This window comes from Cinclus cinclus, chromosome 3 (genome assembly GCF_963662255.1).
Source record: "Cinclus cinclus chromosome 3, bCinCin1.1, whole genome shotgun sequence".
Taxonomy (NCBI): Eukaryota; Metazoa; Chordata; class Aves; order Passeriformes; family Cinclidae; genus Cinclus; species Cinclus cinclus.
This window is the reverse complement of record NC_085048.1, coordinates 109,324,629-109,352,069: the sequence shown is the minus strand read 5'-3', so window position 1 is coordinate 109,352,069 and position 27,441 is coordinate 109,324,629. Positions and strand designations below refer to the sequence as shown.

Here is a 27,441-nt window from a genome sequence, read left to right as displayed (position 1 = left end):
CTTTAGGAAGGGGCTGCAACCAAAGCCCATCAGCTTTGCCCTGCCAGTGGCCAGCTCGAGGACGGCGTTCTCCAGCTCTGCGCTGATCTCCAGAAGAACACGCCAGATGTGCCTTGGCTCGCGGGGACATCACGAGGCCATTGAGCTGCAGGGGGATGTTTCCCCTTTTCCACTCTGTGGCAACTTCACTGCACTGTGCCACAATTTCTCCAATAGGATGGGGAGCCCTGAGCCGCTCCCTCCACAAATCGCCGGGGACCTGAGGAAGCACCTCCTTGGCTGTGCTCTCTGCTCCATGCCAGGGCCACTGGGAAATGCTCTGGGGAATTCTTTGAGAGCCACAAGACACGAGCAGCTGCTGCTTGCGGGCATCCTGGATTCTACTGTGCAGAGGGATGGATCTCTGCTGTCTCCTGGGCCAGGTGGGGCTTCTGCACCCAAGAATGTTCTAAAAGGTCATCCAAGGATGGCCTGTCTGCAGGGTCCATGGATAAGCACCACCTGATCAGGTGCTGGCACTCTGCAGAGAGAAACCAGAAACTGCTGGTCAGCTCCTGTCCATGCTCTCCCAGATTTCACAGTGCCCACAGCACACTAAGAGTGCTCAGAGCTGTTCGCACAGCTTCCCATCCATCCTCTCTTCTGGAAGAGAGCAGCAGAGGCACACGTGCCGCCTCCTCCAGCTCAGCCCAGGAGATGAACCTCCTCCCCAGCTGCAACAGCAGGACACTTATGTGCCACCTGCCCTCTCCCAAAGCCGTTCTTGCTCCCGTGCCTTGAAGGCCCATCCCCACCTTGAGACACCCGGGGCGGGAAGAAGAGCTGTCCCCGGACGATGTCCTCTCTGCTTTTGAAAGGAAGGTGCCTGCACACCAGCTGATAGAGCAGGATGCCCAGGGACCAGATGGTGGCTGGCTGGCCATGGTAGCGGCCAAAGAGGATCCACTCCGGTGGGTAGTACTCCCGCGTTCCTATGGCACACGGGCACAGCTCATCAGGCCAATGCTGATTGCTCCCTCCCAGCCACCTCCTGCCAAAATGCAACTTGGCTGCAGCCGGCTGAAGCAGCATTCCCCCTCCCTCCCTCCCTGTGTGTTCCACCTGGGGAAGCACAGGGGAGAAGCTCCACTGCCCGGCTGGGCCCCGGCTTTGGGCTCACCGGCCATCTGGGTGTAGAAGGTGTCCTGCAGGATCGTGCCGCAGCCGAAGTCGATGAGCTTCGCCTCGCCGGTGGCCAGGTCAACGAGCACGTTCTCGGCCTTGATGTCGCGGTGCAGGACGCCGCGGCTGGTGCAGTGCCGCACGGCCCCCAGCACCTGCCGGAACAGCGCCCGCGCCACGGGCTCTGGCAGGAACCCTCCCGCGTGCAGCAGGTGCCAGAGGTCCTGACAGCGCTCCGGACGCTCCATGACCAGCGCGAAGCCGTCGGGCAGCTCGAACCAGTCCAGGAGCCGCACGATGCCGCGGAAGCCGGGCCACGACGCCATCCAGAGCAGCACCAGCTCCAGGGGCACAAGGGCGCCGTCGTGCTGCGGGGGAGCCGCCATGCCGTCAGCGGCGCCGATGCTGCGCTCGCCTTCGCCACCCCCTGCCCGGCGCCACCGCAGCTCCCATTGCCCATGGCCCGGGACGCTGCGCGGCCCCCGCTCGCTCCACGCTCGCTCCCATCGCAGCGTCCCGGCTCCCACCCGGCCGGGCCTGGCCTTACCCCGCCCGCCACGCCCCGCCGCCTGCTCCCGCTGGCCCCGCTCACTCACCAGCCGCGCCCACTCCAAGACGCGGTCCCGGGACACTCGCTTGATGGCCACCTGCAAGCCAAGGCGAGCGGAGGGCTCAGCTCGCCGCCCGCCGCTCGCCGCCCCCCTCCCCGCTCCGAGCCGGCCCCGTCTCTTACCGGGACGCCGTCGGCGAGCCGGGTCCCGGCGTAAACGCTGCCGAAGCCGCCGCTCCCCAGCAGCGGGCCCTCCCGGTACAGCTGCTCCAGGGGAGGCTTCTCCGCCCGTGCGGACGGCACCACGCTCTCGGCATTCTGCCCGGGGCACCCGCCCGCCCCGGCCGCCGCTGCTTCCCGAGCCGCCCCGGGCTCCGGCGCCTCGGGGCCGGCGGCCGAACTGCCGGGCGGCGAGGCTCGCTCGGGGGAATGCGCCGGCGGCGGGGCGGGAGCCGGGCGGCTGCGGGCCAGCTGTGGGCGGAACCGCGGGAGGGGCCTCGGTCGGGGCCGGGCCAGCGCCAGGGCCCGCGCCAGGCGGAGCCAAGAGACGCTGCTGCTCCACCACCGCCACCAGCGCAGCGAGGAGCTCGTCCACAGGCTCTTCAAAAGGTGCCACAGGCGGTACGGACTGAGCCCCGCGGAGGCGGCACCGCGGCGTGCCCGACAGGGGCGGGCAGGGGGCCGGCTCGCCCACGGTCGCCTTGCGGGGCGCGGCATGAGCCGGGCTGGGAGAGGCGCAACAAGGACGGGACCGAACGGGATCACAGGGAGTCTGAGAGGGAGAAGGGCACGGAGGGCGAGCGGGAACTCGAGCGGAAAACCGATCGAAAAACCGATCGAGAGAGGCGCTGCTGCTGCTGCTGCTGCTGCTGCTGCTGCTGCTGCTGCTGCTGCTGCTGCTGCGGAGCCGCCGGAGCGCGCGGCCGTTCTGCCGTTGCCTCCGTGAACCCAACGGAGGAGCCGCCGCGCGCCCCGTGGAACACAGGAAGCAAAGTAAGAATAAATGAAGCTAATTCCTATTAGAGAAATAGCCAAATAAAGCAGTGGAGGAGTAAAGAAGACTGTTGGCTTGTGGCTTTCTTGTTTGAGTGAGATGAAGCATTTTGTGGGGAAGAATTGCCTCTTCTGACAATTTTGCCAGTGTGGGCTGGAGCGGAGCTTTTAAATTTCAAGTAGCAAAGAGAAATCGTGTCAGTATTGTCATCCCTTTTCATTCTGTGCTGAGACACTTGCAGGCTGCCCAAAGACATCGTCTGTGTTATGAATGAGCACAAGGGGCCATATTCCGGTTCAATTTTAGAGAATTTATTAATTATAAAAGAAAAAGGCAAATGTCAGCGCTGGGTGGCAGGGAGTCCGTGCTCCGAAAAACTGCCACACTTCTTCCTAGAGTTCGTCTCTCTTAAGTCCTCCAGTCTCCGGGTACGTGATAGGCCTTGCACACGTTCTTCCGGTTGTTATGGTGTCTTCCGTTGTCTTTGCTGACCTCGCATGTCTTCCGTCGTCTTTGCTGACCTCGCAGTACTCTTTGTTTCCCTGGGAAATACTGAGACGTCTGGTTATTGAGTCAAGCTTAAACAATCAGTAACCACCTACCTATCTGTTTACATAGTAACTAGACTGCATCAGGTTTCAAGGCTATCTATCTATCTATCACAACGAACCAAAAAGGCCTTCAATCTCTCACAATCCCCCCTTTTTCTATTTTCTTATTTTTGTTCGTTGTATCTTTGGAGTTCCCTTCGGTTGAGCTCTAGGTGGTCCTCAGTTCTTACGCTATTTAGGGGCTCATATTTTGCCCGTACCAGCATAAGGTGGGCAGCTTCCAATCTTCCTTTTACTATATTGATTAATTTGTTAAAAATGCAAGGACCAAATGTTAACCCAGTTATCAGTAAAATTAGGGGTCCCGCTATGGTTGATAAAAGAGTAGTTAGCCAAGGGGAGTGATTGAACCAGGATTCATACCAGCTTTGTTGAGCTTCTCTTTCTCTCTTAAGTTGTTCCAGTTGTTTTCGAAGCTCAGCCATGGTATCTATAACTATACCAGTCTGATCCGCATATGTACAACACTCTTCCCGTAGGGCCACACATAATCCTCCTTGTTGTAAGAATAGAAGGTCTAACCCCCTACAGTTTGTAATACTACTTCTGACAGAGATCTTACTGATTTTACTAAACCATCGATAGCCTTTTCAATTCTACTTAGATCTTCATCTACTGACATTCTTAGATCCTTCATCCCCTGTTGTTGATTTACTAGGGATGCTACTCCAGTTCCAACCCCAGCTCCCCCGATGCTTAACAGTATTGCTACAGTGAGGGCTGTGAATGGCTCTCTCTTGACTAAATGATGTTCCGGGGTGATATGCTGTTCATACACATACTCCTTTGGGTGATATGAGATTCGGGGGATAATTAGAACTTGTATGCAATACTCATGTGTCTTGTTAAAGTTGTTAATCGCTAGACACGGGGTAACTCCCAGAGTATTGCAAACCCATTTAGTATTTGCAGCTGGAATTATCCATGAGGCTGGTTTTCGGGGTTCAGTTATGGACATTTTTACTTGACAAAGGATGTCCTTGTCCCTGGGTACATTGCCTATGCACCTGCCTTTTCCTCTTACTTGTGCCATTGATATTCCGGGAGTATTGTCCCTCCCCTTTTTCCACAAGCATTCCCTAGGGTTTGTCCCATTAATACGTTTTGATTTTGCAGCAGATCCCAAAGCCTCATAGAACGGTGGATTTACTATATAACACAACCAACAACCCTTGGTTAAATTCAGATAGGTGTTATTTAAGATCCCAAACGTGGCCTGCATTATTTTCCAGAGAGAATTATCTTTCGGGGTAGGTTGGGTTATGGGCCAGCTCAGAGGCTAATTCTCTTCTCTAGAAGTTTCGTTGGTTATCTCATTTGTATTGTTCCACCCTACTCCTTTTTCTCCGATTACTGGGTTGGGTCCTATGGCTATTGGGTCATGTGGGATGGATTCCTTCTTTATCAGAATATGCCCCCCTCTGTCTTTTCCGGGTTCCCATAGCCTCACTCCCCAGAACTTCCCTGTTAACCAAGCAGGATCTTGGGGTTGGGTGACGTTGAGGTAAATCCATTTACAATCTCCTGCATATGTTACTACCCCCGATGGATCTGTCCAGGGGTTTTTTTTTACATCCATGTGGACCCCTCTCTACCTTTAAGAATTTATCTGGATTCTCAACTTTCCATCCCAGGGAAATAGTTTCGCAACCCCAATATCCACAATAGAATTCTCCGGGATAATTACAATATCCTTTTCCTGGATTTGATGCTGGGCACATGTAGATTACTCCTCTTGGTATTGACCAAGCACCCCCGGCACCCCATCTGTCCAACAATGGTTCTAGAGTTATATTGAAACTGGGAGCCCCTGAGGTAATCCGTGTTTGAATCGATGGGTCTGGTCTCTCCCATTTTGCTAAGGACCACTTAAAGGGTTCATGCGATGGTTCTGCCCCATATGCTAACATTACATTCATCCATATTATACATCCCCTTAGAACTAGGTGATATTCACTGCCAGAATAAATTTTTCTTTTTTATCTTTGCTCCTACTGTTTTTCCTTTGTTACCTCCTCTCAAACCCTGTTCCTTTGAGGTTTTGAGTGCTGTATTCATGCTTCTTTTATTCTGGCGGATCCCTCTTTCCCCACAACTCATCCCTCTGCCTCGCCCGTCGACTCGGTTGCTACGAGCCACGGGGTAAGCCATCTTCTCGGCAGCAAGGATGTTCTTCAGGGGCAGGATAGGCTCTTCTTTCCCACTTTCTCCTTTTGGAGTTCCAATTTATTCCCTTTAATGGTGGAATATCGCACCTGAGTTTCTTTTCTCTTTTTCGGCACTTTACCTCTAGGATGTCCACAACGAATGGAACAAAGGGCTCGTTAGGATGGCAACAATAAAGGTCAGGGTTTACTCCCTTTGAATATACCTGCCACCAAGACGCAGATCCTACTTTCAACTCCCGCGCTGCTACCTTCTGGTTCAAGACCCAGGTAGTCAGCTCCCGTTGTTCTTCCCAACAGGGTTGACACACACTCCTAGGAGCCCTCCCTCTCTGGCAGTGAACCCACCACAGTTCTTTACAAATTTTACAAGAAAAACACACAAACGGATAACAGTTACAATCTAACCAGCTACACTTTACTCTTATGTCCCTATGATCTACGTGCCCTTTTCCATTCCACAATTGAGATTTATATTCTAGTCTAATAGGTCGATAATAGGGTTGTTGAGCAAAATCTTCTAAATATTTACAGTATCCAGGGGGCTCTGAGTGTCCAATTAATTCTTTTTGCAACACCCAGTTTTCCCCCACCCAAATGTCTCCTGAGTCCATTCGGCAATATCTTGAAGTTTAGGTATCCCGGTATTCCTTAGGATTGTGTTTTTCTCTTTAGAGTCAACTTCAAATCCCCAGCTGTGCCCTTTACTTCCCAACCAGAGTCTTTAGCGAACTTGGGTGGGTCCACTGGTCCTTTTATTCGGCTCGCGTGGGTCCACCTTCTTTCCGCGGTTCGTACTGCTGTATCTGTTGTGAGCAACACCAGGTAAGGCCCTTCCCACTTGGGTGTTATTGGATTTTCTTTCCAATTCCGGATCAATATCCAATCTCCGGGCTGCACCTGGTGTAATGCAAGATCCAGTGGTGGTTTCTGGGCCCACATTCCTTTTTCCCACAGTTGTTTCTTAAACTTCATCAGGGTTACTAGGTACTTGTTAATGTATTGTTCACTAAGGTTTGGGTTAGTCTGTACCTCTTGTAAATCATATGGCATACCATATAACATTTCATATGGGGAAAGCCCCACGTCTGCTCGTGGTTGAGTTCGGATATTTAACAAGGCCAGTGGGATGCATTTTACCCATGATAACTTAGTTTCTAATACTAGTTTAGTAAGTTGTTTCTTTATTTCTCCATTCATTCTCTCTACTCTACCTGAACTTTGGGGATGCCAAGGGGTATGCTGTTCCCATTTTATTCCTAATGCATCTGCCAATTCTTGTGTTATTTTGGATGTGAAGTGGGGCCCTTTATCAGAGTCAATGGTTTCAGGTACCCCATATCTAGGGACTATTTCCTCCAACAGGGTCTTTACAACCGTCTGTGCCGTTTCCCTTGCCGTTGGAAAGGCTTCCACATAGTGGGTGAGGTGATCTACTATTACTAAAAGGTATTTGATCCTTCCTACTTTTGGCAATTCAGTAAAGTCTATTTGTAGATTTGCAAAGGGTCTTTTTGCCAATGGTCTTCCCCCATGAGGTAGCTTCCTAAGGTTACTCCGGTTCACTCGTAAACAGATGGGGCATCTTTTAGTAATATGCTTGGCCATATCGTGGAGCCCGATACTTATAAACCTAGTGGCAAAATGATCCACTAACCCTTGGGCTCCCCAATGTGTTTTCTGATGTAGTTTGTATAATATTCGTTGGGCCACTGCCCTAGGTAACACTTCCCGTCCATCCTCTAATACCCATTTTCCTGACTCCTCTTTAACTCCCATTTTCCTCAACTTTTCTTTTTCTCCATTGGTGAAAATTAGGTTAGTCTCTTCCTTATTGTGTACTCTCTTGTTCTCTTGCCCCCCTTTTTCTTTTAGGACCATTTCCTTCATCGCTGCCCGTTTTGCTTCTTGGTCTGCAGCGTTATTTCCTCTACTTCTGAGGTCTATGCTCCGTTGGTGTCCTTTGAGATGAACCACAGCCACCTTCTTAGGTCCCCTTAAAGCTTGTAGTATTTCAATTATTAGTTTTTGGTGCTCTAGGTCTTTTCCCTGCGAATTGATCAAACCTCTTTCTTCCCATAATTTTCCAAAGGTATGAACTACCCCAAATCCGTATCTGGAATCAGTGTATATCGTTCCCTCTTTTCCCTTGAGGAGTTTTAAGGCTCTTAATATAGCATATAGCTCACATGCTTGTGCAGTCCAGGACTTATCCAAAGTGCCTGCTTCTATTACTTGCAGGTCTGGACCTCCTACGATTGCATATCCTGATCTTCTTTTTCCTTCTATTACTCTAGAGGATCCATCTACGAATAACCTTTCGCCATCCTCTAATTCCTTCTCCTCCAGATCAGGCCTAATTTTTGTTTGTTCTTCTATGGCAACTATACAGTCGTGGGTTAAAGGCTCATACTCTGGTTCCCCGTATAAAAAGGCAGCTGGGTTTTGTAATGTGGTAGTCTCTAGGGTAAAATTGGGTGCCTCTATTAAAATTCCTTCATATTTTAAAAGCCTTGCGTCAGAGATCCATTTGTCTGCCTTCTGCTGCAGTACACTCCGAATGTTATGGGGAGACATTACTCTGAGACTACTGTTAAAGGTGATTTTTCTAGCTTCTTCCACTAATAGAGCACATCCTGCTACAATTTGCAAACATGTGGGCCACCCCCTGCTTACCGGATTTAAAATTTTTGACAAATAAGCAACTGGCTTCTTTTTCCCCGCCCAATCCTGAGTAAGCACCCCGAATGCGACCCCCTCTTCTATATTCACAAACAAAGAGAATGGTCTTTTTAGATCCGGAGGGCTCAGGACTGGGGCATGGATCAAATTTTCCTTTAATTCTTGGAACTTGTCCGTGTCTTCTGGGTTCCATTTCATCAGCCCTTCCTGTGCTAATTTCTGATTCAGGAATCTGGCTTTGCTACTGTAATTTTCAATCCACTGCCTACAGTATCCAGTGAGTCCCAAAATCTGACGAATTTGTCTCTTATTCTTTGGTATTGGTAGTGACACAATTGCTTGGATCCTTTCAGGGTCTATTTTCTTTTCTCCTTTTTTTTTTTTTTTTTCTTTTTTTTTTTTTTAAGTAATGTCCCAAATACGCATTCCCTCCCTCTTAATCATATTCTTTTCCTCTGCGGTAAATAAAATGTTTAGAATGGGCTGTAACTCTTCCCATGTGTACGTGTTTGGGCCTAAAAACTGATCCACTCTCTCGGCCACTCCCAGTGGATCCTCTAATAAGTGTCCCATCTCCTTTTTAAAGTCTCTAACATCTCCCGAACTAAGGGGTACTGATATAAATCCTATTCCTGCCTGTGGACCCCCCCTTGGCATCTCCCTCAGAGGATACAACCCTTTCCGAGCCCTGCTCCGAGTTGTCGGCCCGGTGTAGTCTGATTGGTCTGAATCAGATTCCTCCCCTGAGGGTGCATTAGGACCCGCTGCTTCCTGCGCTTGGGGAGGAGGCACATACGGGGGAGGGGCTATAATCGTCTCCTCGGCCCGACTTCCCTTTCTCTTTTCTTTATTTTTCTTGGATTTCTCAGTCAGCTTAAAAATAAATACTTCTGGGCGGCCTACCCACACCTTTGCGTACTCGCTCTCCTCTATACAAAAGGTTTCTTTGTATTCACCCAAATATTTAGTTTTTGTTTCACCCAGTCCTCAGAGGACCCAAATATTGGCCAAAACACATTTTTTGAAATTTCCTTTCCACCCCACACCTCCACACAATAATGTATCATCCTAGCCTTATCTTTTCCTTCCGTATTTGGAAAATGTTCCCAATTATCTAATAAAAACCCTAAGGGACTATCTCTTGGTAGGGGTGGAAGTTTAATCTCTGCAGGAGGCTTACTCTTCCCCTGCCCCATTTCTTCCGGAGTACCTTCACTCGCACACAAAATATCGCTTTCGCTTCCCCTGTTTCGTGGCCCAAGCCCTCGCGGGTCAGTGGGAACCGCACTACTAAGGGTCCGCACTCGCTTGGGGAATCCGGCTGCCAGTTCCCCTCTCACACACACATCGAGTCACCGTACTCCGGGATCCCGACCCCGCCCGAACGGATCCCGTATACTTACGCGTCCTGCGTCTTCGTCTGGACTTTGTGCACAAATTTTAAGGGGTCTACCGGGCCCTCTTCCCTTTGCCTTTGCCTTTTAGGGTTTTAGGTTCGTTGGTCGAGGCGAGAGAGTGAGCTCCCGTCCCCCCGGGACCACCAACAAAGGTGGGGCGCGCCTTCCCGCAAGGGGAGACCCCCCCCCCCCCAGTCTCGATCCGAGTCACGGCACCAAATTGTTATGAATGAGCACAAGGGGCCATATTCCGGTTCAATTTTAGAGAATTTATTAATTATAAAAGAAAAAGGCAAATGTCAGCGCTGGGTGGCAGGGAGTCCGTGCTCCGAAAAACTGCCACACTTCTTCCTAGAGTTCGTCTCTCTTAAGTCCTCCAGTCTCCGGGTACGTGATAGGCCTTGCACACGTTCTTCCGGTTGTTATGGTGTCTTCCGTTGTCTTTGCTGACCTCGCATGTCTTCCGTCGTCTTTGCTGACCTCGCAGTACTCTTTGTTTCCCTGGGAATTACTGAGACGTCCGGTTATTGAGTCAAGCTTAAACAATCAGTAACCACCTACCTATCTGTTTACATAGTAACTAGACTGCATCGGGTTTCAAGGCTATCTATCTATCTATCACAACGAACCAAAAAGGCCTTCAATCTCTCACAGTCTGCAATATGGAACTTGGACCCAAATGGATTGTTAAGTGTGTCTGGATGTCACCAAATCTATGGGAATGACAAAAACTCTCCAGCAATATTTTTAGTGTTAGAGAATCTAGGAACAATGATATTCTGACCACGATGTTGTTCTGGCCAGGATGTGAAACAGAAATAATTTAATCCACACGTAGCCCTGGTGTGCACAGAAATTTTGTTTGTTTATTTCCTGTCAGTGTTAGTGACAGAAGCATCCATTGCTCAGTTTGGGAAGGCTGACCCCTGACATGGACTCTCCTCAACTGTGTCTCTGCCTCTGACACTAGAGAACACTGAGTGCCTTGAGAGCTCGTGTTGCCTGTGGAATGCTCCAGCTGACAGCCACCAGAAGCTGTGAACGTTCTTTTGGTATCTGATGCAGAAAAGGAGTTCTCCATAATACCATGCTACTTAAACCCACATCGGGATGCGGCTGTGTAGTGGCTCACCATGAAGCAGATTGCCTGCTTTGTCACTGCCAGCCCTGCTGATCCTGCAAGGGACCCTAGTGTATCCCATGCCTGTTTTGCCTGCAAGCAAAGCTTGCCTTGCCTTAGTAGTGTGGAGTAAATAGAGAAGTAATAAAATGGACAATTAAACAAGTTACTTTGGAGGAGATCCTCCTGCTTTCACACATCAGCCCTGCACCTCATGCTCCGTATCCTAGTTTGAATGGACAGGTGTGTGCTAGGGAAAAAGCAGGACCTTCCCTTGAAATGGAGAAAGTAAAATCCTTCCCACTGAGTCAGTATAATTTTGAAATCAAGAGGTTCTCAGGGAAAGATAGGGGGACAGGAAGAACAGTTCTCTACTAAATATACAACAAGGCCAATCTAAACAACAATAACTATGAAATTAACAGGAACCCAGTCACAGTTCCTTTGGTTGTGTGCTCTTTTCCCCCCTGGTGCAGTTACCATCGCCATTGGCAGTGAGCTCTGGCAGGTTCCCAGTGGACAGGGCAGGTGTGTGGATCCCTGCACAGCTGCAGGAGAGCTGGGGGTGATGGCAGCTGTGTCCCAGATGGGAAGGGTGGAGGAGAGACTCTGCTCACAAATCCTTGGAGCAGTGTCGGTCCCGGTGCTCCAACAGGATGCTTGGAGATAGCAAACTGAAGCAGGACAGCATCCTGGCAGGGGTGTGAGGTCCAACACCAGAAGAGGCAGCTCCTGGCACTGGGATGGCATGGTGAGGTTTTCCAGCTGCCTTCCTCCTTCCAGAGCCAAAAAGGGCTGAGTACCAGTAACTGCCCCCCCACGCTCCTTTACCTGCTTCGAATCTCGTGGCCTTGGCCCCCTTCCCCACACTGGCCCCACCCTCCCAGAGAAACTCACAAAATCAGGGAGGCTCTCCCTTCCCCATCTCAAGGTCTCAAGGACCTGGCCATCCTTAGCATGTCAATGGGAAAAAATATAAAACTATAAAATATAAAAAAACAAAACATACCACCAAAAATATACACAATAAAAATATAACAACAAAATTATTAAGATAGAATCAAAATATATTTATTGAAACCTACAGATAACTATCAGAACATATGTACATCTGGAACTATACAGGCTAATGCATAAATCCTTGTCTTCAAATGCTCTTTGGATAGGCAGCAGCTTCTTCCTGGGCTTGGAGGAAAGAGCTCTTCTGGACAGCAGGAAAGGACTTTGTGGGTAAATGCACAAAAGAATGTCCAGAGAAAACTTGGTGGAAACACAGGAGCCAGGCAGGTCTGCAAAATGGAGACACAAAATGTAACAGAGGCTGCAATGCAAACCTAAAGCATCTGAAGCTCCATATTTCATAGAACACATTTCTTGGAAATTCATAAATAGCTGCACAGGGAAACATTCTCCTACCATCACCCTCTGGAGGCAGGCCAGGGGCACACCCTGAGCCACTTCCACAGATCTCCCAGGGGAACTCCATGGCCTCTGGGCTGCTCTGGGACAGCAGGGAGCCCAGAGCCCTGTGCTTCCCAGCAATGGCTCAGCTGCACATGCAGCCTCCTGCTCCTCTCCCTGCCCCACAGCTCAGCAGCCCTACAGCTCCACGGGGCACTGGCAGCAGCACAGTAATGGCAGGGGGCACCTGCAGGGCACAACTGCTCCCTGGCAATGTGCACAGGCTCTCCAGGCTGGCACAAGACCCTTCCTCCCACCAGAGAGTGGCCCAGCTCCCACCTTACCTCGGTGGGAGGCTGAGCCATGCTAGTCCTTCACTTTGTCCTCAATCCAGAGTGTCTTCAGGCCCCTGAGCATGCCATGACTAGGAAGGGCAGTGGAGAGAGCAGGGGCAGATGCACACCCTTCCTGAGTATTTTGTCAATTTTGGCCCAGCTAAAAGGTCAGAACCGCAGGTGTCCATCTCAGCACTTGGTCAACTTGCTGGAGAACATCAAGCCTTCACCAGCCCAGGATGCTGGAGAGGTTTTCCTGGACATGTGGGGGCTGGCTGGCAGCACGCTTCTTCAGCTTGGTGCCCATCACCTCGTAGAGGGCAGAGGCGAGCCTGGTGACCACCGTGCGCACATTGGCGCTGCGGACAGGCAGCGCCTTGTTCTCCAGGAAGGACCAGAGCACGGGCAGGGCGTAGCGCTGGACGACTTCAGGGCTCCTGGCATAAACCCCTTCCACAAGCACTGCCGGGACAGAGACACGAGCTTCTGAAACAACAACCTTAATGCAAACAAGGATCCACCTCGAGATTTGCTTCTTGGAAGCCTCTCTGGCTAAGAGCAGCGAAATAGCACACAGAGCCCAACGATCCAGAAATGGCCAAAGCAGCTGATCCTCCCCAAAATAGAACCACCAACACCTCAGGAGTACTGTCTCCAAACAAATACTTGCACCTGTGGCAGAACTTGTACCTTTACTGGATCATTTCACAACCTGTTTCAACATCAAGAATGACTAAAATGTCAACTTCCCTTTCATTTCCATTAGGAAGTTGTCTAAACCCACACTGAAGATTTGGAAATGCACCATGGAGATTCAATTGAAAGGTTTCTAAGAAAAAGGACAATTCCATCTTTGTGACCCTTGATGTCAAAGTGCCAGAATCCAATCTGGCTCTTCCCTTTGCTCAATGGCACACAGCAAAGGGCACTATTAGACCACACTTCCAAACTCCAGCCCACCAGACATGGGTGCTGCTTGACAGCTGGATTAGAAACATCAGTGACTAGCTGCTGTCTTTGGCACAATGCTTTTGTGCCTTCCAACAAACAGCTGCTTCAAACCTCAGGGTGTCTTAGGTAATTACCCAGACCTCATTGCTGTGGCATTTGTGCATCTCCACATTTTAATGTCATTCCCCCTCCCAATGTTAATGGCATTTTTCTTGCAATGTGCACTGCAATAGTAGAATGTAGAGAGAAAAATGCAACACAGATGAATGAAATTTAACCACAACACGAGTGTCTTCTCCCTTTCTCTCTGAAGCCTACTCCCTGCTCAATTTCTGAACTGAACTTTGTCAAACACAGGCAAAAAATTGACAACCAACAGGCTCCTTGCATGGCAGATGTGGCTGAGACATCAAAACCTGAAATGCTCTGGACACCATTCTTATTTTCTGATCAGGCAAAATGTTATGCAGTAACCACTTCTTATTCTGTGGTGGAAGAGACTTCATTTTCTCTATGCTCGTAATCCACCAGCAATCATCAACATTTAAACACTTCCTGAAAGTGCCCAAAACCAATTCTGCCAAGCAGGAAAAGGGTTATGGCATCCATTTCAAAATGGGTGTTAATTTCAGTTAAAATCCAATTCAAGACATTGGTCACAATGGAACTTGAGAAAACATTGTTTGTTCCCACTAAATCTCAGAGAGAACATCTGCTCTTCCTAAAAGAGTCCTAATTTATGTTTATTTCCATTATTTGAAGAAGAGATCAAAATATCTCCAAAACTAAATTCCCTCTTTCTAGACATCTACTTTATCCCAATGCCCTTTCAAGGGCTTTTGACATTCTCAATCACCGAACACTGAGCATTTGAGATTGCTGAAGAAGACACAACATCTATGAAACCTTGCATTTAAAGATGCTGGCACACTTAGCAGTGCATTTAGACCCCGTTAAAGCAAGGCTGTAAATCATCTTGTCCACTATATAGAGAGATTATCACTTTTCCAATCCTGGGCTGTTGCTGACATAGCAAGCTCCTCTGAGGAATCAATTATCAGCTGCATTTGTAGCATTTTGGACAGCACTAACACAGGAAGACACTGTTTGCACACCCTGAAATGCTCAGTCCAATGCCACTTTGACAGCACAGGCAGGGAGCCTCAGCACTCTGCTTCTGCCCCTCTGGCCCCAAAGGCTGCCTTGCACCAAATCCGTGCCCCTAATCTGGGTGCTGAGTTTTGACCTAAGTTGTGACCCCCAGGCACTTCAGGGTTCAGTCTCAAAACTTTTCAAGAGCAAGATGAGAATTCTGTGAGGACAAAAGAAACGGATTGCCTGAAACAGCACTTGCTACATTTTCCCTAAAGGACCAGAGATGACCCTGAGCTCCCAAGAGAAGAGCCAGGTCGGGTATTTTTAACCCCTCCCTTTCCTGGAGGTGGGCTCTGAGATGCCCCAGTGAGAGCTCGGCCCCAAGGCCGAGCGCCACCCCCGTGCCAGGTACTGCACACCTCTGCAGCAGCCAGGGAAAACCTGCCAAACACAGCTGCCATGGGCATTGGGCAGGAGGGACAAGCTCAGCACCTCCTGATTTGGAGCAGCTACTCTACTGTCTATTGCCAGGAATGCCCAGGAAATGCTCCCTGGGGAGACCTCTTGGCTTAGCAGAGGCCATACCTGTGATACGCTCTGTCACATCCAGCAGAGCTTGGCCACTCAGCTGACTCCATTGGTGACTGAACTCTTTCATCAGTGCTACTTTATCTACAAGAGAAACACACGTTTCTGCTCACTCTTCTGAGGTCCTAGGAGAAAGGAGAGTGGGGAGGGGAAGGGCAGGGGCAGCCCCAATTTATAAAATCAAGTAATTTTCTGCTGATGTACTTCTTTCCCTCCAGCCTATTGAGGGGGGGTTAAATTCCCAAAGAAAACCTCTCCGTTCACATTTGTCAATGCAAAGTTGTCTGCTGGACCGGGAGCTACGTTAAACATTTCAGATCAAGGACCTCAAGAGTTCAATCACACGTAAGCAGTGAAAAGGTTTTGAACTCCAGAGCAAACAGGAAGAAGCCCAGACTTGGGATACACAAAGGCACAGCGTCAGGCAGTTCAGGAGTTCGCAGAGCAGCTGAGGTGGAGAAAGTGGAAACTCCCCTTGAAGATCTGCCTCTTCAACACTCCATTTGTCAGGCATATTTCTCCCGAGCAGCATTTTCAGTGCTGACATAAATCTCTGTGACAAAGGAATTTAGAGCAGTCCTTGCCTGTGTAGGTATTTGCCACAGCCATCCTGCCCCATGAAAACAACATGTGGAACAAGACATCACTGACAGCTGGATTTCTATCTGCTTGTTTTAAGGAAATGCACTTGGTGAATCATAAGTGTCCCATTTGAAAAAAGAAGACAAATGGGAAAGGTGGAACGGAGGCAGCTAATGCCTATAATGTGGAGCCTTCCAGGGGGCTGCTCTGCAGGAGCCATGATGGGCCAGTGTCCCTTCATGGCAACAGCAAAGCTATTCATTTGGGAACTCTAATGGGGTCCAAGCAAACTCCAAAATCCCCTTTGCCTCTGAATTGTAGCAAAGCTGTAGTCCAGGACCTCCTCTCCAGACAAGCAGCACAGAGCCAAGGGCTCCTGGCACTTGTGGGAAATGCTGATGCACATTCAAGCCTCTTGGGGGACTGGTGCCTAAGGACTGCACCCCCACAGCTTCTGGTGGATGTCAGCTGCAGTGTTCCACGGGCAACAAGAGCTCTCATGGCACTCAGTGGTCTCTTGTGTCAGAGAGGCAGAGACACAGTTGAGGAGAGTCCATGTCAGCCTTACCAAAATGAGAAACGGATTTTTCCAGCGCTTTCACAGCTGCAGCATGAACCCCGGTATCCTTTGAGTTCAGGCTCTTTAGTATTCCTTCCACTAAACGGACAATCACGGGGTTCAAGGCATCTTCCAGGATGGCTATCATTTCTGCCAGCACGTCCAGCGCCATCTGCTTCACTCTCTTGTGCGTGTCAGATATTCTCAGGACAAAATGATCAAAAATCTGTGAAGAGAACAATCAGCAAGAAAGCTGGATTAAAATGTCCTTGTTTGGAGAGGGGATGTAGAAATGAGCATTCAATACCCGAGAAGGTTACACACCATCTTTACCAAGTGCAATAGAGACAAGGATGGAAACGAGTAGCCACAGTTGTGTTTGTGCAAGACAGGATGGAGTTTGGAGAAGTAGCTCTGTAAAAATATTTGGGTTATACCAACCCAGCCTGATACTTCTCTTCCCCATCCAAACCCATTTTTCATCAAGAGAAGAATTGCCATGCTTTCAGTGGCTGGATTCCTTTCATTGAACCCAGCCGGGAGTAGGAGACAGCAAAGGTTAGAGCAGTGGAAAATTCTGTCATCATGTGATGAACAACATCAATAGGCACCTGCCAGACAAATACAGCTGGACTGAAAGAACTTGTCCTGCATGCTGGACCTGAATTAAATTTGTCTGGGTAAGAGGGACCAGCCTGTCCCAACAAGGCAGGATGTAGTGCCAAGACAGACTGAATTAACTTCATTGCTACAGGCTTGGGAGAGGAGCTGAAGGGAAGGGACAGTGAAGATACCCTACATACCTGGACAATGTTTGTGGTGATGAGCTTGGGGCTGTTTTTGCACAGGTCTAGGAGGAGTGCCACTCCTTCCATCCGTGTCTCAAACCCTTTGGCTTCCAGGAGATCATCAAGCTTCTGGAGCATCTCCATTTCATCCACAGCTGGAGGCAACGTGACCTGGACTTTTGGATGGTGTAGGAGGCGTCCATCCGAGGTCGACTTCACCCTGGAAAATAAAACCAAATGATGGCTTGTTGGTGATAATACCTGCAGATAATTGTGAGCAAAACATCCAGAGGTGATTTACTCATGCTGTGATTTCAAGCTAGAGAATCATGAGGCTCTGAAAACAGCATGGACTTCAAGACAATCATTACGGGAGACAATCTACAAATATTATTAATGCAGATATAGGCATTTTTTATCAAAGAAAATTTGTAGGAAAGGAAAGAATCAGTGGCACAGGCCATCTCTCCAGAATGATTTTCCTGAGGAAGAGAAATGTCAAGCTTGTTGTGTGCTTTGTCACATCTAACAAAAGTGCTCAGTACCGTTGACTAGAAGGAAATGTGGCCTGGGGCTTCTTTGAGACATGGCTCCTCATCTTCACAGGGCTCTTGACACATGGGCGTTCACCCTTCTGCTCTTCCATCCCCTACAAGGACACAGAGAAACCCCACCAACATTTAGAATATAGAATAGGAAACCATCTGCTTAAAAACACAAGTTATAACCAGGATCACTGCTACCAAGGCTTAGGGAAATATTTGCAAACCTACAGAAGGAAACAGACCAGAGATTCAGTGATGCCAACTCTTTGTTGCAATAGCCCAAGGCAGGTTATGGGTGCTGCCATAGTGAGCAGCAGTTTAAACTCCCCAATTCATGAGTCTCGAGCATAAATGGGAATAATGGAAACTGGTAGGCACCAAGAGATCTTATAGGAAAAAGCAGAAAAATTAGGACTCTTTGGGGTGGGCCAATTTTGTTGGAAGGTGATTTGGTTCAACACTCGCTCTCCCTGTTTGTGCACAAAGGACACGCTCCCTTCTATAATGTAGATAAAAACAATGAAAGTCCCCCCAAGACAAATGATTTTCCTCTGGATGCTGCTGGATTCACCAAGCTTCTTCCAGCTCCACAGGGCTTGACAGCAGGGCAGTATTCCCAAAAGACAGACGGTAATTGTAGCAATTAGGATTGACTGGGACATCTGCTGCAGTTTTGGAAATTCTCTTGGCACTACTGCTTCCAGTGTCTTTTGCAAAGACTCTGTTCTCCTCAGAAGCACTTTTCTCACTTCATTGCTTTACTGGGAGCAGAGCAGGGACAGCAGGGTGGGGAGTTATGCTTAAATGTAAACCCACTTTCTCCTCTTCCCTTTTCCTCTTTGTGACCAATAGTCAAAATATTCAAAGCCCCACTTTTCCCCTAAGAATATCAGTTCCTTTGTGGTCTGCAGATGAACAGGCTGGGGATTAACAGCTCATTCCCAGGAGCAAAATGATTGAGCAGAAGGGGAATGAGATAAAGACAGATTAGGTATGTTTGATGTCCTATTAGCTGTGGCTATACTTGCACAAAGGAGACATTTCTCCTGCCAAGCACTTACTTTCTTCTTTATTCTTCTCAGAATATCTTCCAGGTCACAGGCAGGAATAGATCGCTCCAAAAGCATTTTACATTTTGGATGATTTATCAACATCTTCACCATCTCCTGTCCATAATGCCTATGGAAGGAAGGAAGGAGGGAAGGAAGAAAGGAGGAAGGGAGGAAGGGTGGAAGGGAGGAAGGGAGGAAGGATTCCAGGAAGGAAGGATTCCAGGAAGGATTCCAGGAAGGAAGGAAGGATTCCAGGAAGGAAGGATTCCAGGAAGGAAGGAAGGAAATCGAACAAACAAAGGAAACCTGTTAACAGAAGAGGCTGATACCTTAATGTCATCCGTTGCAATCCTTGCATGAGATGGCATTACCTACTCAGCAAAGTGAGAGAAAAATATCATTTCACTCTGAAACTGTGGGTGTGCTTCTGTGGGATCAAAGGATCCCAGGGAACAAGTGAAACACATCTGCTTTGTTGTCAGATCCCATTAGAAGTACCTTGCTGCCATTGCTCAATAATTTGCCTTCCATTAACTGGCAGAGAATCCAGCACAAAACACCTCAGGCCTCCTATTGACTATTCTATATGTATGCAGAGCAGCAGCTAGTTGCTCCTGTATTTTTGGCAGCTATTAATTGAATCATCAAAGTAAGGGGATTTGGGTGGCTTGGGTTGATTTTGCCACTAGGAAACCAGTTTTCCTCCAGAAGAAATTTAGAGGTCATTGAGCCACAGACAACAGCATTCTAGAAAGCTGCAGAAGAGGTTTAGACAGACTGAATACATTAGCCCTGAAATACTTCTAGAAAAGTTTTAAGTTAACAAGAAAGATCTGCTTTGGGTCTTTCAGTGATGAACATGAGGCAACATTTTGGCTCTGTGTTGTGCACCTAAGATCAAACAAAACTGTTTGACTGCCAAATCTGAGCTCTTTTGATCTCAGGAAAGAATCCTTCAAGTCACAGGAAGTTGGCAATGCTCCTTCTTGCTGGACAACCTCAGCTTACCCACTACAGTCATTTCCCCAGGTAATCCAGAGCAGTGGTCACAGCACCAAGGCTGACAGAGCTCGAGAAGTGTTTGGACCATGCTCTTGGGCACATGGAGTGACTCTTGGCATGTCCTGCACATGGCTGGCAGCTGGACTCCATGGCCCCAATGGATCCCATACAACTCCGGGTATTCCATGCCTCTATGGCCCTTATCCACACCGTGATGTAACTTAATATTTCCTTTCATTACCACTCTTTTGTGGTTTTACCTTTCTAGACAGACACAAGACAGTTTTCCTGTGTGAGGAGGTGAAATGAAGATGGTTACCTTGTGTCCTTGTGGCAGTCCTGAGCAAGCGTCCCTGCCGCGTGCGCCAGCCTCTCAGCCCTGGGTGTGCCTGCGAGCTTCGTGACTCCAATTTTCTCCATCAAGGACAGCAGCAGTTGCGCCGCACACTTCCGCACCTGGGCGTGGCGGCTCCTGGCAAGAGGAGAGCAAACACTGGGGCACAGGGAGAAGGAGCAACAGCAGCACAGGCCTTGGCCAGAGCGTGCTCCCTGCCATTGCTGCGGGAAGGAGGCCTGGCTTCTCCCTGCAGCTTCAGACACCTGTAGAAGCTTCTGTCCTCAGAGAAACTCAAATTAGCATTGGACACAAGGACTGTCTGCAAGGAAGACGGAGGAATTCAGTCTCCCTGCACGACCTGATACTCAGTGTCTTTGCCACAATTTCCACTGAGAAAGATAAAAAATTAGATTACATATGAATTCTTTAGAAATGAAAGACCATTCATGCTGACCCATCAGAGGGCACCCATTACACAGAGCTGCAGCAGGACTGAGGCTCATTCCAGCCATTTATCCCCAAATCTGCAGAGCTTTGGAAAAATACAGATGCAGAGAAAACACACTGTGGGCCGTGAAGTTGCAGAATATGCAGCAATGCAGCCTGTTTCTTTTGTGAGGATTGGCAAGGGGTACATCTGAATGTTTTATCCTATTGCAAAGATGGGGAAAGTGTGGCAATCAATTTACCCAGATTGTCCAGTTCTAGAGAGTGTCTTTTGATAATTATCAGGCTCAGCACAAACACTTAAGGCAGCATTTGCATCAGCTATTCCATAGTAGTGGGCCTGTGAAGGTGTATGTGCAGTGATTCATCATCTCAAGGCTAACATGAAACACCAGTTTGATTAGAAAGTAGAGTTCTATGGCCAGGACAGTCATACAGGACTCCTTTGGCAGGAGCTGCACCTGCTGTGCAGGCTGTGTCACAGCCAGCACATTCTCCCCTAGGTGCTCCATACCCCAGCAAGTACCCTCCTTATTTCTCCAGTTAATGGCATCATGAGGATGCATGTTTTTTCCCAGGGCCTCTGTGCTTAGTGCAGTGAAATATCAAAGAGCACTCATAGCTGCAATTGCAATTGTCCCTCTTCCCACAGAAGCACAAGGCTCTATCCTTAGCCTTTGCAGGCACTTGTACTTCCCCACCATTCACCACATCTAGGCAACTCTGACAGACTGGGAGGCATCCAGGAAGCAGCAGGAAGCTGAGTCAGAAGAGGTTTAGGCTGCATATCAGGAAAAGTTTTTTCTCCCAGAGGGTGCCTGGGACACTGGAACAGGCTCCCCAGGGCAGTGGTCAACAGTACCAAGCCTGACAGAGTTCAAGCAGCATTTGGACAACAATCTCAGGCACATGGTGTGACTCTTGGGGGGCTCTGTGCAAGGCCAGGAACTGGATTTAATCATCCTCATGGCCTCGTCCAATTTCCCATGTTCTACAGTTCTGTGATTCTGAGAACTCATAGGCTGAGCGAGGGCAGAAATAGGGGAGAAGAGGAAAGAAATGAGGTGGATTGGAGAATCCAGTCACTGAGTTGACAGAAGATGCAGGATACAGGACCCTTCCCTCCCACCATTCCCATTCTTTCTCTCATCCCTTCCCCCACCTAGAAGTACTCTAGAAGGTGAAGAATATCACTGAAAGAAGAACCTACTTGACTCCACTGTCCAGGAGAGCAGTCATTGCTCGTGCAGGAGTCACATTCTCCACCATGATCCCCAGGGTGTGACTGGCTGCTTTCTCAACAAACTCTGGTGAATTACACATCATGTGCAGAAGGACCCGAGCCACCTCATCCACCTCAGAGTCCATGTCCTTCTTCAAGGTCACAAAGAGCTCTCCCAGAGTGACAATGGCCGAGTAGGACACCTTTGAGCGGAGGTTGGTCACCTGGGGAAGTCATGAGGGGAAACATAAGAATGACCTCGGAAAGAAAACCAGTTGCCTTAGACAGACGACTCAGGAAATGACAACACATCCCACTGTGTCCAGAGGAACATAAAAGCACAATAAGAGCAGAAGAGCACATGCACAGCATGACACTTCCACTGGCACCAGTATCTGGCCTCAGACTTGCATGTAACAGGCCTAAAAATAAGAAATTTCATAAAGTATCTACTTAAGCCTTCTTTAATGTCAACTGCTTTCCCTTTAGGCTCTTTTCTTTGAAACACAAAGAACCAAATTAAAGTAAGGGCTGCTTTCAAACCATAAAGGCGTCAGTCATAAAGATAAAAGAGTCACGTGCTCCTGTTTAAAAAAGCAACACCAGCAGTTGAAGCACTCAGCCAGGAAACAGAAAACACACGCTCAGGTCTACAGACTAATTTGCAGTGTTGAATGACAGCTCGGGCAGAGACTAGGACTCTGAAAATAACAATTAGAGTATCTTTTTCTGCATTTGCACATTTCATGATAATGGCAGCTCACTCAAAGATGAGTGTCAGATACCCGACCTACCAGTGAATACAACTACATCTACACACAGATCCCATAGAAAGCTGACAGACATTAGAAATACAAGATCTAAAAAGAGAAATGAAGGCAGTCTCTGAGCACACATGGAGATGAACAAGCACATAGCTACTCCACACACCGTGTATGAAGTACAGGGCACAATTCACAAGAGTGTTCTCACCTCACTGGTAACTGCCAAGCAAATGTCACGAAGCCTTGAAAGCAGGACTTCTGAATGGGACCCAGCCAGGAGTTTGATGCTGACCAGTCCCTTCTCCTTCATCTCCCTGAAAGGCAAGTACCAAAAAGATGGATTTTTCTCTCCACCCAAGAACTAGGCAGCACCCTCTGAAATTACCAGGCTGGCAGCTCAGTCAAACAATGGGAGGTGCTTTTCAAGGAGTACTTAATGAAATTGTGGAGCTCCTTCCCGCAGGATGCTGTGGCTGTCAAAAGCATACACAAATCCAAGAGACAAATAGAGGGGTTTCAGTGTCTTCATTTGTGGCTCTTTTACAAGACAGCCTTTCTGAAATGTCTGGCCCATGGAGTCCCTATGACACGTTTCCTAGAAGCTGTGAGACTGGGTCATGCTCCTGTTTCTTGTCACCTCCCTATACCTGTCCCTAAGACACAATCCCTTTGGGCAGTTATTGGGGCATTTTCCTTCTTTTTCATCCCCAGCAGGCAGTTCAGCAATAAAAGTCTGCACTGGCACTCTGGAGCTCAGTTTCCATGCTACAATCCAGGCTTGTTTCTCACTCACTCCACTCCACCTCCACATTCCCCAGAAAAGGAGCAGCAGGGTGTCCCATAAGATTCCATGGCTGGGAAAGAACAGTTGAAACTCTGCCTTTTCCCAGAATCCCCTACCAAAAACAATGCCCACTACAGCAACATGTTATTTAAAAGGTGTAAACAACTCTGTCTCTAGGCACTTGCTCTAGGCAGCCCTGAGCTACAGGAAGGTGTGTGAGGCATCAGGGCTGCAGCACAGGGCTGGTGACCGATCCCATGGGCACCCCTGAGAGTCACCGGGACCCCCCACACCTGCAGAAGCTCTCTTGTACCTCAAAGGGCACCAAACAAAAAGGGGGAAGAGGAAGCAGAAGAGAATTGCAAAGCAAATGTGACTGCACAAAGAGATGCATGTGGCAGATTTTTCATGCTTATCCCAGTGTGAATGGAGTCTGTACCCCTGTGTGAATGAAGCATCCAACAGTGAGTTTATGCTAACCCCGACATCACAACCAATATCACCAAAAACTTAACCAGCATCACCTAACATTCGTAGGGTTATCACCTCTGGGCCTCCTTCTCTCTGTGTCTAATTGTGGGACACATGTTGAGTATTGGCAAAACACCTCCGGCCCATAAGAAGCAGTGAAAAGAAAAAAGTTGAATTCAAAAAGTGCAAGATTCCCAGAGGGTTTCATTGCTTTCTCCTTCCCTTCTGCCATGAGCCTTCAGGAGTAAAGACAGGCTGGGGATTTGAAAGCACAAATCAGTCCATTTCTCAGAAAGAGTGACTCCCTGGAGCTGCTTCTGGGACTCACATGCAGGAGGTCACAGGGAGACCCTGTCACCTGCCATTGCTGTCAGCACTGGGAGCAGAGAGAAATCTTACTCAGTCCCACTGGGCCAGTGCCCCAAGGCACCCAAATCTCTACACTCAAAACTGCTGCCATCCTGCTGCTGCCTTCAGCCAGCAAATCATCTCATCCCACAGCTTCCTCTCTTCCCTCAAGACTTCCTTTGCAGCTCCATGGAGCAGCAGGCAAAGCGAGGGAGCAGCACAGAGCGGCAGCAGCTGGAGCACAGCTGCAGACTGAGGCCAAGCAAAGGCTGCTCTCAAATCTTGATCCTCTCACTGCTCTGGAGTGGTTTCAGCAGAGTCCTTTGCCCTCTGGGCTGTCGGGGCTCAGAGGCACTGGCAAGATCCACTTGTAAGCTTCCTTAACGCTAAGAGGGAGACAGAGTGACCGGGGCCTTTCTTACCAGTCATCGCTGCCCAGCCAGGAGAGTGCCTGGAGCAAGGACTGCTGTGGGTCAGCAGAGGCTGTGTCCTTGTGCCCACGCTCACGGAGCAGCTCCTGTTGGCGCTCGGCACCAGTGGCCGTCTGCGAGGTCACTGTGAGGAGAGGGTCAGCCCTGAGCGCTGCAGCCCCGGGCAAGGCACCCCGCCATGGAGCGGCCTGCAGCCCCAGCTCCCAGCCAGGCTTCCATGTGCTGCAAACTGGCACTGCCTCACACACCTCCCTGCTGTCTGCCTCCTTGGGCTCCTTGCTTTCTCCCAGCCCCCCCAGCTGGGCACAGCTCCAGGCTAAACCTGACCATTGCCCACACAGTGCCAGCTCCCAAGTGCCACAGGTAGCACAGCCAGCGGCAGGTTCCTGAGGCCGCAGAGCTCCCACTCCCTGCCAGATAGGGACGACCAGTGGGAATGGCTACACCTAGAGGGAACCCCCCAGGGGCCTCTCTTGTCCCAGCGCCCTCATTTCCCCCAGCCCTGAGGACTGAGGCACTCTGCAACTCTCTGAGGAAATTCCTGCAGCTGCCCTGCCACAGCACCAAGCCAAGCTGGAACAACCCAGGCTCAATTCTGGTCAGTTCTCAACGTGGAAGTAGCATCACTTGAAAAGAGCATTCCAATTATTATTCCTTGCTCCCTTCTTTTTATCTCACCCTAGTTGGGATGATAGCACAGGCAACCTTGGAGCACCAGGCAGCCCCTCCTGACTGTCACCTCCTACCAGCAGCCACTGTGTTTGGCTGCAGTGACACAGGAGGCACTGCTTGTTTCCTCTTGGAATTGCAGGCCATGGGATGGTGGCAGCCAGGAGCCATTGATCGCTTCAGGGAGCAGCAGCACGACTGCACCAAGGCACTGACTGCCATGCAGAGACAACCCTTACTGGGATAGCAGAAAAGCTGGCTGCAGAGCCGGACAAGAGCACAGGCAGAGGGCCCCGATGGGGAGTGGTCAACTGATGGTGGTGGTACTCGTAGGTGCACAGTCAGCACACCCTGGCACAGTGCCCCCAGCTCCTCTCTGCACTTACAGCTGTCTCCTGGCACCAGCGCTGTAGTTTGGATTATCAGGATGGACAAAAGCCCGAGCTTAGGCCTTTACCTCTACTTTATTCAGCTCAACTTTCCAATGCATCTCTAAGAACCGACTACGGCAAGACAACCAAGCTGTAGGAACTCAAATGTGGATTTGGTGCTCATTCTCAGGACAGGCTATTGACCAAAGAGCCCAGTTGTGCTGGCTGAGGCAGGAGGCACTTTGGGCTCCTTTTGCAAGGAAATAACTATATGGGAAAAAGCTGCCATGGAGCAGACTTACCTGAGGAGTTGCATGGGACACTGCCTTCCTCTTGGATGATGGGCATAGTGGGCAGTAAGGGCATCTTGTCCTGCTTCCTCAAGACCTTCTTCTTCAAGGCATTACCAGGGTGTTTTCTCTGCACACTGGAAGCTGTGCCATTGACAGCTGCTTGGCTGAGGCCTGCAGGGACCAAAGAGGAGCTTGTAAGTGGAGGGTGCTGGACAGGGTCACTATGGAAAGGGCCAGAAAATTTGCTGGAGCTGGGTAACATCTCTGTGTTATCTCAAAGAACTTCAAGTAGAACACTGGCACGCTAGTATGGGACAAGGATCATACAATCACCCAGGAAAACCTACAACAATTTTGGTGGGAAGGCCCCTTTAACCACCATCTAGTCCAACCCCTGGGAAACGGAACATCTTCATCTGGATCAGGTTCCTCAGAGCCCCATGTAAACTGGCCTTGAACACCTTCATAGATAAATCAACAACAGCTTCTCTGGAAAAACCCTTGCAGCATTTCATTGCCTTCATTATAAAATAAATTCTACCTAATATCTAATCTAAATCTACCTTCTTCGAATTTCAAACCAAACTGCAGTGATGCTTCCCCTAAGAAACAAGGAGAAGCCAGTATTGCTATGCTTTCGTTTTCCTGTTTCAGAGGCAGGCTGGGCAAGTTCCCAAAAGAAAGTGCAGATAAGCTTGGGTGGTGCCCTGGGGCTGAGTGCTGCCCCCGAAGGTCCCTGCTGCCGCCCTCGGGGCAGCGCACACAGCGCTGCAGCCAGAGCCCCTCAGCCGGGATTCACTGGGGAATGCTGCTTGCTCCTGGGGCTACAACAGAAGCACTGCCTCAGGGCTTCAGCACAGCTCTACAGTGCCAGCTCCGTGGAGGGGAGTGGCTCGAGAAGGATCTCTGGTCTTTTCATCAGAAGGTGCTGAATTTGGTTTCTTCCAGGTTGCACCTTGGTGGAAAAGCATTCTTCTGCATTCACATTGCCTGGAAGCTGCTCTTCAGAACAGAGTCTGAAGGGCAGGCGACTTTCCAAGACTGAATTTTCTACTCTGAAAGATTTTAGAGGTGAAGGTGGGAAGCTGATACTCTGTTACTAAGTGAGGCCATGGGCAAGACAATTAATGCCTCTGTGTTTTTCTCTGCAAAATGGAAATCATTCCTATGCAGGTTTCCACTCAGATGCAAGTGCAACAGCCCCCCAGTCTGATTGCAACACTGTGCAGAGGGTAAGGAAGAGCTCAAAAAGGACCAGCAGTGTAGACACCACTTACTTGCTTCAGCTGCATCCCTGGGCTCAACTCTCAGTGGAGGCAGCTTTAAGGATGATAAAATTTCATTCCTCTTCTTCATCTCATTCTCAAAAATCTCAGTTTTCTTCTGCTCTAACTTCTTTTCAGCCAACTTGCACAATGAAGAACGAACCTAGTTGCAATGGAAATACATCACAGACTGTAAGCAGAGACACACAAACCAGGCACATCATCTCATTGGGAGCATAGAGTCCACAGAGTGCCACAGACATTAATCCAGCTCCATATGCATTCCAATAGTTTCAGGAGAATGTCTCCCATCCTCACCTTGGCAATTATACACAGTCAGGTGGAACACTTTAGTGCCACAGCCTTACTCTGCTCCAACTGTGACAGGAAACCCTACTTGAAACATGGAAGTCATAGGAATGCTCCAAGACAAAGGAAGAGCTCCCATGAGCAATGAGCAG

At 49.2% G+C, this 27,441-nt stretch overlaps 1 protein-coding gene across 1 annotated transcript in view; it reads right to left on the bottom strand.

The window, feature by feature from the left end:
* Positions 1-440: 440 nt before the first annotated feature.
* The window catches only part of LOC134041993 (serine/threonine-protein kinase pim-1-like), a gene marked incomplete at its 3' end in the record, with an annotated part of 67,607 nt that continues 40,606 nt past the window's right edge, over positions 441-27,441 (bottom strand). The window contains exons 2-9 of the mRNA XM_062489066.1: positions 9,952-10,061; positions 9,374-9,496; positions 3,138-3,266; positions 1,895-2,029; positions 1,758-1,808; positions 1,160-1,529; positions 795-971; positions 441-520 (exon numbers count right to left, since the gene is read on the bottom strand). Coding sequence (XP_062345050.1) covers positions 441-520; positions 795-971; positions 1,160-1,529; positions 1,758-1,808; positions 1,895-2,029; positions 3,138-3,266; positions 9,374-9,496; positions 9,952-10,061 — 1,175 coding nt within the window. The remainder of the gene's footprint in view (positions 521-794; positions 972-1,159; positions 1,530-1,757; positions 1,809-1,894; positions 2,030-3,137; positions 3,267-9,373; positions 9,497-9,951; positions 10,062-27,441) is intronic.